General features: G+C 41.4%; 1 protein-coding gene across 1 annotated transcript in view; it reads right to left on the bottom strand.

Moving 5' to 3' along the window:
- LOC121453303 (leucine--tRNA ligase, cytoplasmic) overlaps positions 1-12,604 on the bottom strand; it is a 50,915-nt gene that overhangs the window by 12,729 nt on the left and 25,582 nt on the right. The window contains exons 16-25 of the mRNA XM_041659966.1: positions 9,721-9,806; positions 9,570-9,635; positions 9,402-9,484; positions 8,256-8,394; positions 7,592-7,804; positions 6,686-6,743; positions 5,064-5,127; positions 3,495-3,678; positions 1,864-1,954; positions 560-700 (exon numbers count right to left, since the gene is read on the bottom strand). Of these exons, the coding sequence (XP_041515900.1) occupies positions 560-700; positions 1,864-1,954; positions 3,495-3,678; positions 5,064-5,127; positions 6,686-6,743; positions 7,592-7,804; positions 8,256-8,394; positions 9,402-9,484; positions 9,570-9,635; positions 9,721-9,806 (1,125 nt within the window). The remainder of the gene's footprint in view (positions 1-559; positions 701-1,863; positions 1,955-3,494; positions 3,679-5,063; positions 5,128-6,685; positions 6,744-7,591; positions 7,805-8,255; positions 8,395-9,401; positions 9,485-9,569; positions 9,636-9,720; positions 9,807-12,604) is intronic.

Below are 12,604 nucleotides of genomic sequence, written 5' to 3'. Positions count from 1 at the left end.
ATATTAATACCCACACACATATGCTCACTTTCAAAGAAAATTATGTAATGTTAATTTGCTAAATTTAATCATTATTATATAAATTATGCATGCTCTCGGTTTTTATCCTATTAATACGTCCAACACTAACAGTATGGCTATTCGGCATATAGATCACTAGCACAGTTCCACGCATGCTCAAAGACTGAGAAGCACAAATGCATGGCTAAGGAGGCTGGAGAGGAACATGAATCAGAGCAACCTACTGATCTGCAAGCCTAGGAGATTACTGAATTTATCTTCACACTATGAATGTGACATAGCATCCTTGACATGCAGCCCTATATATCCCAGGAGTTTTATATAAAACAAGAGCATTTATGGAAACATACCCTTATATCTTTGTTCATAATCACCCCATTCTGTTATTTCCAGCTCTCTCTAAAGTATTTCCACCTTTTTTTGTTACACATGCATTTGAATGTACATCTCAACATACACAAATGCAGATGGGAATTAAATAGTAGACAACATGCATACGATCACATTGTTAACATTTAAAACCCAGCGATGTACATACCTTTCCCAGCAGTGTCCAGACGTGCTCACACAAATGTGGACAGAATGGAGCCAGAAGGATTGTCTGAACTTCAATAAACCGAAACACAAGCTCTCTGTGCATCCCTTCTGTGGCCAGTTCACGGTATTTATCTTTCGCAGCCTATACAAAATTTCAAATGGTTTATCACTGTCATCATCTTCTTTCAAACAAAGACAAAATATTCAGTTTCTTGGTTTTAATGCATTAAGTCTTATTCTTTTTAAAAATTCCATAATAAGTTATTATAAAAGTTTCACTTTATTTTTAAAACTCGACAGTATAAAAACAATATTTTATCCAGAGAATATTATGTCTTTATATTAATGATTCTCAAGAAAGAAGGCTGGAAATGTAGCTGGGTAGCAAGAATGCATGCCTAGCACATGCAAGGCCCTGGTTTTAAAATAAATCAAAAAATTGCTTCAATTTTCTTGACTGCAAGAAAAATAAAGAACAAAAGTCTCAGAATTTTGCTTGTCTACCTGGCTTAGGGTCTGCGACAGAGCGTTCCTGTGCACCCTAAGCTTGCACTACCTCTGTTTTTACAACCACACTCTTTGATCCAGGCTAACCTCAAACTCACAGCTATCCTCCTGCCTTAGTCTCCCAAGTACTGGGAATATGAGCATGAGCCCTCTATGTTCATATTTTTTCTTAAGGCATTTTAAGGCATGTTTATGTCAGTAAGGCATAAAGCTAGGTCTCTGAGCTGTTTTATAAGGTCGGGCTTTGAGCAGTGCCCAGAGCAACATTAATATAAAGGGCTATGAAGGCAGGATTTCTACACTCAGCACTTGGCCTTATTTAACCACATCTGAAAACCAAGTTACATAAATCCCAATGTGACATTTTACAAAACTGATTGAGCTACATGTGGCCCTTGAAATGTCAAACTTGGAAAAATACTGACACCTTGTGGAAAAACTCAGAAAGCATTTGCTTTTATGTTTATGGCAATTAATTATACTTTTGTCTTCGTATTTATCAATTTATCAATGCTTTTGTGTATCAGGGCACGGTGGTACAGACCTAAGTGGAGGCAGGAGGACTTCTTAACACTCATGGGTAAAATAAGAGCAGAATTTCCTATGCTAAGTAGATGCCACAGACACAATGTCAAAGAAAGCTACTTTAAAACCACAGTTACCAGAACACTTAGAAAACTCACTGAAAAGATTTTCAGTCTGTGCTTTGGGCGTGCAATTATCTCACAGCAAGAAAAAAAAGGAGGAAATACATCATATTAATGCTGACATGTTTTAGAGACCAAAATAATAGCATACCTGAAACTCAAAAAAACCTGTTTTCAAAGCTTCTTTAAACATCATCTTTTCATAGTTTTGATCTGTTTTTATAATTCCTGCATTCATTTCACTATTGAATAGGGAAAGAAAATCTATTCAGTTTAAAGACAACTACGTATTTTATGAATTTTTAAATATTGTATATTTATGTTTACATAATGTATTTATATGACAGACCTGTACTTATATATTATATTATATAATATATATATACATATATATATATATGTATTACATAGATCGATAACCAGCAAAATCAGTAAGAGACCAAAAACATTACAAATTGCTCAGTACAAGGGCCAGGGGGATGGCTCAGTAAGTAAAGTGTGTTCTCATGCCATACAAGCATGACAACTTAAGCTCAGATGCTCAGGGCTCAGCTAAAGCCAGATAATGCAGTGCCTGTCTGCAATATCAGTGCAACAAGGTGAGACGGGAGGCTGAGACAGGAGAATCCCAGGGAGCCCCCAGTCCAGCTAGTGTGGTATACACAAGATGGAAAGCAAGGACCAACGCCTGAGGTTGTTCTCTCTCTCTCTCTCTCACACACACACACACACACACATACACACACGGGGGGGGGGACACATGTGCGCTTTTAAAATTTGGGGTTTTAAAAAGAATTGTCCAATATAAAACTCCTTTGTCCTCTTCAAAACTGTAGTCTGTCTACCCACTTGTATGCAGTGTTGGCTTTCACTATCCAGAGCTCCTGTTCATAAAAACACACTTAGCAGTGTTTTTGTTGTTGTTGTTTGTTAAATTTCTTGGTAGAGCTGGGATGGTGGCCTGTGATTCAGGTACTTGGGAGGCTGAGGCAGGGCTGTATAAGTTCAAGGTCAGCCTAGGGTAGTGTGAGACCCTGTCTCCCCAAATACTTCCTCATTGAAATCACTGTTAATGCTCCTTAAACACACTATGAAAAATGCATACTAAGGCGGTAGCCAGGATTTACTGGTGTTAAGTAATAGTTACAAGCTATTAGGAAACACACCTCTCATCACCCCAGATTCAATTTGACCTGAGCTGGCCCTGACCTGTTTCATGCCTTTAAATATACTGCACTTCCCAAAGATTGTATGTGTTTTCTCCTTTCCCTGCAAGACTACTATCTATTTATTCAAGAAACCCAGAGTTCCCAGTCTCCCTGAATCCTCTTTACACCTACTACTGAATTCCCAGTTAGAAGGTGCTGTGTCCATCCAGGAAGTCTTACTCATCACTCCCAACACAAGGCCACCAAATGTCTTGACTGTTTTTAAAGGTATTTCTCCTTTTCCCTTAGTCCGTCTTTCCTGACACCATTTGATGCTCCTCTAATGGGACAGTAATGTCATGCAGAGGTTTTGGAGATAAAGACAAATTCATATCCCAGGTTTCCTATTACTACATCAAGGCATTTAAGGAAATAATTGCTGAGTCTCAAGTTCCTCATCCCCAAGGCTGAGCCAGGTACACTGGTAGCACATGACGTGGCTCTGAGGTTAGAGAGGCCCTCAGCAAACAGCACTTATCGCTACCGTTTAACTCATCTTAGAAAAAAGGGAGAAAAGACACCCTGAAAACCAGGACTGCACAACTCCCATGCCACGGCGCTGGCCCAGGATTACCTGGCAAACACACGATCATTGAACGAGTCGGCAGGTCCACTTCTGAGGCTGTTGCAGTTGGCGAGCATTTCCTTGACCCACTCTACCCATGTGTACAAACGGAGGATACCTGCATCTGCCATGGCTTCCACAAAATTGGCGTCTTCAACAGTGTCACCAGCATCAGCCAGAGCCAGGCGCATGCCTGAAAGAAAACAAAGTCAGTCACTTGAAAGCATGATTTCTGACTGGGTGGTGGTGGTGCACACCTTTAATCCCGGCACTCAGGTGGCAGACACAGGGGGATTTCTGAGTTTGAGGTCAGTCTGGTCTACAGAGCAAGTTTCAGGACATCCAATCCATGGCTACACAGAGAAACCCTGTTTTGAAAAACCAAGTGTGTGTGTGTGTGTGTGTGTGTGTGTGTGTGTTTACTGAAGGCCAGGCATGGTGGTAAATACCTGTAACCCCAGCACGTGGGAGTTAAAAACAGACGCCCAAGGTCATCCTTAGCCACATAGAAAGAGTGAAGCCATCCCAAGCTATATGTGTGATACTGTCTCAAAAAAGACAAAACAAAACATACACTTACATTCTAGAAAAAAAAACATGCATCCAGTTGGGTACACACTGAAATCCCTACATACAAATTAAAAAAATAATAAATGGGGACTGCAGAAATGGCTCAGCAGTTAAGAACACTGGCTGCTTTTCCAGAGGACCCAAGTTCAACTCCCAGCACCCACATGACAGCTCACAACTGTATGGAATCCAGGTCCAGCGGATCCAGCATCCTCACATAGACATACATGCAGGCAAAACACCAATGTACATAAAATAAAAATAAATTACTGAAAATAAGAAATCATAAATGTTATATATGACTGCCCTGGATCAACAGCAAAAATAAGACTCTCAACTATTTACAATACTCTGTGTCCTTTGTATCACATTTGTGTTATTTGTTTGAACACACTCAGGACACGGTTTTTCTCCCAGACATGCTGAGATGATAGTGGTACGGAGGCATGGTTCTTGTTAAGTGTAGTGAGACAAGCAACTGAGGCTGATCCTTAGAGGTAAGAGAGTCTGTGGAAGGACCCAAAAATCTCCAGAACACACATAAAAAAGCCAAATGTGGTAGAACCCATCTGTAATCCCAGAATTACTATAGGGAGATGAGAGGTGGAAAGAGGAGAATCACCCCAACGTTGTTGGCCAGCTAGCCTGAAGCATACAGAGAAACAAGAGAGATCCTGCCTTAAAGCAAGGTGGGGAGAAAATATCAGCTCCAAACATCTGTCATCTGTTCATTGTAGACAATGTCATGGGACACATATGCACCACAGTACGAACGTGCTCACACTCATATATGCGCCATACACAGATGCACAAAAAAATAAACATCTTTACTACTCTGAACATATTGAGCTTTTTCTTGAATAGATTATATCAGCAATTCTGCTGTTTCAATTTATATACTGTGCTGCTTATCCACAAAGAAAACATGTAAAAGCAAAAGAATAAACAACCATTTTAACCTATCTTCTGCAGCCCTGAGTAACAGCAAGGATAAAAATGTATACTCACCATCAGCTGAAAATTTGTCAACAGCTTGGCTCAAAGTGAGGAAGTTGCCCGTAGATTTTGACATCTGAAAAAGAAAGCAGTATTCAAGCATTAATAAGAATATACATAAATGAGCTGGGCAGTGGTGGCATGCGCCTTTAATCCCAGCACTCGGGAGGCAGAGGCAGGTGGATCTCTGTGAGTTTGAGGGTAGAGTGAAACTTTCATGACCTTCAGCTATAGAGAAGCAGCATTTACAGCAGATTGAAAAAAAATGCTATATTCTAACAGGGTCTCTGGCAGGCCAGGAGCTCATAGAGAGCTACCATCTGCCTCTGCCTCCTAAGTGCTAAGATGAAAGGTGCGCACCACCATGCCCACTGCAAGAGAACTTTTAAAATCACCTTTTGCTCTTAGGGTACTGGCTATATCGGACACTGCATATTGTATTGTATTCCAACTGATGTTTGTTCAAATCTGTATCTATTTCCACTATAACACTTATAAAGATTTCTTTCCATTTTCATTTATGTATGTGTGAGGGTATGAGTGTGTGTGAGCATGCACATGCCCACAGACTCCAGAAGGGAGCTTGGATCCTTGGAGCTGTAGTGACATGGGTACTAAGAGCTACACGGGTTGAGCTGAAACAGCAGCCTTGTCATTACTACTCTATTGGTTACAATAAATTTATTAGTTGGTCAATGAACCTAGCTTACTAATTCGGAAATAAATACAACCACTTTGAGATTGTCTTTTTGTGGTTTCTGCTGAGCAGGCATTAGAGGGACAAGTGAGGGGAGGTTGTCTAACTTTTTATTAGAAAACTGACTTACTGAGATAAATCCTACACATCCAGCAAAAGGAACAATATTCCTAATGATGTTGGGAGTAGCAGTGTAAGCAGGAACAGTATTAACATTACAAGATATATAAAAGCCCCTAAAGCTCCAAATTCTCTTGTTCTTCAAGAACTGTAAGTCACAGCAGCAAACAAAAAGCACCAGGCATTCTCTCCTGATGTGGAACAATCCTTTACTATACTATGAATGTGTATTACTCTCATTTGCTAATAAAAGCTGATTGGCCAGTAACTGGGCAGGAAGAGACTGAGTGCTAGAGCCAAACTAGGAGAATTCTAGGAAGAGGAAAGGCAGGTCAGGGAGTCTTAGAGGGAGCAAGAGATGAACATGGCATGCTAATAAAGGTACCTCCATGAGGCAGAGCATAAATATAGAAATATGGGTTAATTTAAGTGTAAGAGTTAGCTAGTAACAAGCCTGAGCTATTGGCCAAGCATTTATAATTGATATTAAGCCTCCATGTTAGGAAGCAGTTTGAGGTATTTGGGAACATGTGGGGAGGAGAGGAACATCTGATTACACTCCCTGTTGGTAAGAGGCATCTGATGGGTCACAATGCTAATTTTTTAAGCTTCCTGTCCTCACTGCCTTTGCTTCATTGCTCCCCTCCAGTCCTAATTGGTATCATTCTGAATCCCATTATCATAACAAACTTGTTGTTAAAATTTATTTAATGCTATTAGTCCTGAGAAGTTTAGGTAACTTTTCTTAACTCTAACTAGTTCGTATTACTGTTTATTTTCTTCCTCCTTGGCTGAAAAGCCTGGCCTGAAGCCTCACCTTCTCTGAGTTGAGCAGCAGGTGTCCATTTGCTCGCACAGCCACAGGCCACTTGTCACTTCACAGGCACATGTTGCAAAACAGAACACAAAAAGAAAAACAGGATTATAGCTCCCCATGGTATCCTGAGGGAAATGCTAACAAGGAGCAGTTTGTTGAAACAAAGCCTTGGCGCTACCATTGTAGGCAGCTTTTGCTTTGAAGGTCTAGGGCTCAAAAACAAGGCTTGGCTCATCCCACAGAAGTCCTCCCTGTGCTGAGCTACTGTTTTCAACAGGAAGCAATTGAAAAGAACCAAAGGATCATCTCTGTGAGTTATGAAGACAAAAATACTGCAACTGTTTTGAAACCGTAGGCAGAGCGCAGGTATGAACTCAGGAAGATCTTGAAAATATGCTATTATGCCAAAAGAAAGAAGAACGCATATACTGTGGTTACCTTTGCAAGAATACAAATATATAGCTAATTTCCAGAATATGCATAAATATTTGTTCCAAAATAAACCAGAAAACAGCCAGGCGATGGGGGCATACACCTTTAATCCTAGCACTTGGGCAGCAGAGGCAGGAGGAACTCTGTGAGTTCAGGCCCGTCTGGTCTACAGAGTGAGCTCCAGGACAGTCAGGGCTATAGCAGAGTAGAATAAGTACAACGGTGGGTGAAAGGTCATGAGCAGCCTTTTATCATCACACACTGCATTATGCACTCTCCAACCTGTCTGAAAACTGCTGCATGCCTGCACCAAGCAGATCACTATCCCTTTATGCCCGTCCAGGAAGAAGCACATTCCACATTAAGGCACACTGTGCAAATCCATCTAAGCCCTCCACAGCCATTCCATAAGATACTCAAAGACGCCCTTATTGACCATCAAAAACAACAGCCCACACAGACTTGAGCACTTACCTCTGTTCCGGCCACATGGCCACATGGTTGTAAATATAATATGAAAGATGATTTGGAATCAGATCTTTGCCGGAGGCTCGAAGGTCCACTGGATACCAGAACTCAAACTCCTGCTTCAGCTGATCCAGCTTCTCCTTTGGGATCTGAGTCTTAGGAAATGGCGCATCCTTGAAGAACACATAATCCCAAACATCCTTAGTCATCTGCTGGGGTCTGCATTGAAATAAGGCAAACAAATGCACTATTATTTTGAAAGAGTCAGAATTTTCACCTAATCATCAATTGAAATTTTAATTAGTCACTGTATCAAACAAGAGCAAACCGCTCCCCTATGAGTCAAGAAACAGAACAGGAAGGGTTACTAAACCACTTAATCATCTTTCTCAGTTGCACAATAAAAAAGCAAAACGTAACAAAAGACTGCTAACAACAAAAAAAAAAGTCAGGATGGCACTATGTAGCCCTGGCTGTCCACTATGTATATCAAGCTGGCCTTCAACTCACAGAGTGGCCTACCTCTGCCTCCTGAGTCCTGGAATTAAAAGTAAATGCCTCCTGCTAGCCAAATTGTTGAGAAAAATAAATATGGAAGAATGAATTTCTAAATATGTAAACCAAAATGTCACAACATGTACCTAGTTCTTCTCCTGAACTATGTACCAACCTGATGCCCAGTGGAGACTCTGCCTGCCCCTGCAGGTCATTCCCCTGCAGCAGGTGTGCGACTGTGTAATACGCCATGTAAATAGTGGAATCGGACAGTGATTCAATCAACCACTGCTCATCCCAAGGCAGACGAGTGCCTGCAAGACAAACAGGGAAAAAATTAATGTTGAATGAAGCTAAGAGATGCCCACTGGAAGAAGCCACATCTTCAAGGCTACAGTCTAGCAAATTCTTTTGTTGAGTGTGGGTTGCTACTATTTTGTTTGTGGTGCTAGGAACTGCACATAGGAAGCAAGCACTCATCACCGAGCTATATCCCCAACCCTAAGAAGCTCTAAATTCTACCTTAATAATTTCTAAAGATAAAATACTGCACAAAACCAAAAATGGGTGAACCTCTGGAGCCCTTTAGTAGAAATGCCATGGGACTAGAGAGAGGGTTCAGTAAGTAAGAACACTTCCCGTCCACACAGAAAAACCAGAATTTGGTTTCCAGTACCATGTAAGATCCTGACTACCATAGCCCTGACACTACTGGGGAGATAGAAAAATCCTGGGACTTGCTGGCTGCTAACCCAGCTCCAAAAAGTGACAGAAGGGGACATCAGACACATTCCACTGGCCTCATATGCACAGGCATACACACTCTGCTCATAAATGTGCCTACTCCTTAAACACACACCATTCTCTCTCTCTCTCTCTCTCTCTCTCTCTCTCTCTCTCTCTCTCACACACACACACACACACACACACACACACACACACACACACACACAAGGTAAGTACATAAATAAGAGACAGATCATACTCTAAAGCCATGTGGGTTGAAGAGGACATACCTAGCATAGGATAGATTACAGGGAACCACATCCTAATCTTTCCCATCCTCTAACCAAAACTTATCACCTCCAAATTAGCAAACATCAGAAGAAAGGGGGAAGGAAGAGGAAAAGTGCATTTTCTTTTCTTTTTCTCTTTTTAAGACAGGGTTTCTCTGTAGCTTTGGAGCCTGATCTAAAAACTCACTCTACCCACCCCCTCTCCCAGTGCTGGGATTAATAGCATGCGCCACCACCACCCAGCTGAAATGTGCATCTTCCATCTAACAAAATCATCCGAACAGAAGTGCAGAAAGTCTGCTGACCTAAACCATACGTTCTTGAGCAAGCATGTTCTTGTAGCCAGTCTAAGGAAGCTTCAAAATTCTTCCTGCTCTCCTCGCAGAACCTAAGAACAAAGGCCGAAGGGTGTCCTTGCTTTCATCATCCTCCATGGGTCTCATCCCCACGCCCTTTCAGTTCCCCCATCTCACGTTTCCATGTTCTTCAAACACTGAAATGTCTCCTTCTTCCAGCTCTCCTCTCCATAATCCAGGTACCTGGGGAAGAACAAATGGAACTTGTCTCACTGTCAGAAATGACCACAGGGGCTGACAGAATCATCTTGTGGTAAGAGGGACTAACCACTGGTCACACAGGGCCACGACACATTCGTCCGCAGACCTCGACATCACTTGCTTCTCTGGTTCCATGTAGATAAGTGCATCTCCCTAAACGAAGGTGAATTAAAGACATGGCAGATGTCACGTCCCATCAAGCCTCCCCTCCCCAGGCTCAGAGTCTGCTTCTCTGTGCAGTATCTGCTTCTGGAACACGTCATCAAGTGGACCACTGCACAGGCTACTCATCATTTTAGCGCTTTCTAATCTTATGGCTGAATAGGTGGCTGCTTATGATAACCTTCTATCTTTGTTATTAAAAAACAAAGAAAAATTTAAAAACTAAATACATGACACCACTGTTTTTAAAATAATATAAACATGAAAAAACCTTATTATAAGATATAGAATCATAAAAAAAAATGCAGCTCCAAATAGAAAACTGACCACAATTTATTTATTTTTGGTTGAGGCAAGGTTTAGCCTTGGCTAGCCTCAAACATGGTATGTAGCAGAGGATGACCTTGAACTTCTGATTCTCCTGCCTCTATCCCCAAGTACTGAGATAGGTACGCATCATCATGTGGACTCAAATGATTTTATGGGGCTGGAGAGATTGCTCAGAGGTTAAGAGCACTGACTGTTCTTCCAGAGGTCCTAAGTTCAAATCCCAGCAACCACATGGTGGCTCACAACCATCTGTAATGAGACCTGGTGCCCTCTTCTGGCTTGCAGGGATACATGGAGGCTGAACACTATGTATATAATAAATAAATAAGTTTTTTTTTAAAAAAAAGATTTTATTTTTTAACTTGATATATTTTTTAACTTGTATGATCTCCTCATACATTTTAGGGCCAAACACTTAAAGCTAGGATTTTTTTCCTTTAGTTGAGATGGTTTGTGTAGCCTCAGCTGTCCTGGAACTTGCTCTGTAGACCAGGCTGGCCTCAAACTCACAGAAATCCACCTGCTTCTGCCTCCAAAGTGCTGAGATTAAAGTGTGCACCACGCCCATCCAGCAAGCTAGGATAACTTTTAAAACTAAAATCCAATATTATCATTCACAAAATGAGTCATATGCTGTACTTATAATGCGATTCTTCACTCTACATTAAAAAGCTATTAATGTAGTAGATTAGAAATAGATATTTAACTCCATCCAAAAATTTCAATTCCAACTGACAATAAAGAAGATGGAGGGATGGACTGACTCTACAAAGATGAGCAGAATGGGAAAAGGCTGAACCTATAATAACTGTTCCAACAGAGATAAAGCTCAGCAGAGGGGTTGCAAGTATGTGCAAGGTCCTGGGTTCAAGCCCAAGTAAAAGGATCAAACAAAAGAAAGAAAGAAAAGTTAGCTGAATCTTAACCAGCAGAAGAAAAAGCTGAGGAGAAACCCCATTTGCACTGCTGAGCCTCCAAACGCTCGGGAATGAGTGGTGCAGCCTGATTCTTCAAGTAGAAAATAATGACGCTGGAGAGAGGACAGACTGACGTTTTAAACCGTGGTTAGGAGCCCAGATACCCTAATCTATGCGCTGATTAGTTTTTATTGCCAGCTAGACAAGCTATAGTCACCCAAAAGAGGGAGTCTCACAAGGGGAATTTCCTAGATCAGGCTGGCCTGTAGGTGGTCTGTGGGCATTTGTTTTTAATTGATGACTGATGTGGGTAGCACCATCCCTACGCAGGTGGGCCCAGTTGTTCAAGAAAGGTAGCTGAGCATGAGCCAGTGAGCAGCCTTTTTCCACAGTTCCTACCTCTGTTCCTGCCCTGACTTCCCTCAGTGATGGAATATTACTTGGAAGTACAAGTTGAAATAAACCCTTTCCTCCCCAAGCACAGCCACAGAAAACAAACTAGAACACTCACTATGCAAAAAGCAACTGCGCCCATACAGTATGTCAAAGGCTTATCCTCTGGGGCAAATCATAGCAAAATCAGCAGATTACTTGAAAGTCAGCATACTAGCTGCTGGTACCATCTCTACCAATCTCCCAGTCAACCTCCAGACTGCTCAGTCCAGAACTGCTACCCAGAAAGTCAAAGGTAAATATGGAAAGACATACACTGTCTAGATTTATGCTCACCAGAAAGCTCCTAGAGACACAACCTATCCAAATGAGCAGGAAAAACAGGAGACGAGCCATTGAATTACAGCAAGGAGACCAGCTTTGAGAGTGGCAGAAGTAATCTGTAATAGTCAAGGGGCATCAGCTCCACCAGTGACAGCAACCCATCCAGGCCAAAGGCACTGGGAGAGCACTCTAAGATGAGACGAGGGACAAGCTGGGAGAAATGCATAGCTGCAAGTTTGGGAATAGGTTGTTAAGTACATGGGCAACTATTAATTCTAGGGAAAAATAAAAATTGGAGAATAAAATCTTCACTATATATGACAGTCAGGATTAGCCATGTCTCAAAAGTATAAACAATGACTAATCTAGTGTACATTATAAATACATTATGAATATGAAAGATGAAGAAATATATAAAAGATACAAGAAGAGGTATTAAAGAATTTAATTCTTGGGTATCCCATAGTAGGAAGTTAGTGGTTGATAGATAAACCTAAGGAAACATCAAAACAAAAACTATACTCCAGCAGCTATAATCCCAGCTACAGGAGGTGGAAGCAAGAAGACAATGGCGTCAGTGGTAGTCTGGGCTACACTGGGAAACCCTCTCTCAGCAAAACAAAACAACAAAAATTACATTAGAAACACCTAGAGATCTATGAAAGCTGGGCATAGTGGCTGATATCTGTAATCACAGCATTTGGGAGGCTGAGGTAGGAGGACTGCCACAAGTTCGAGGCCAGTCTAGACTACAAAGTGAGACCATGTCTCAGAAGAAGAAAAAAATACATGAGCGAGAGACAGAGAAACAAGAGACAGAGGCAG

Source organism: Microtus oregoni, unplaced genomic scaffold (assembly GCF_018167655.1).
Source record: "Microtus oregoni isolate MIOR12 unplaced genomic scaffold, Mior012 000011F_ref0000422, whole genome shotgun sequence".
Lineage (NCBI taxonomy): Eukaryota > Metazoa > Chordata > Mammalia > Rodentia > Cricetidae > Microtus > Microtus oregoni.
Note: the sequence above shows the minus strand (reverse complement) of the source record. Positions and strands in the feature narration are given on the sequence as shown.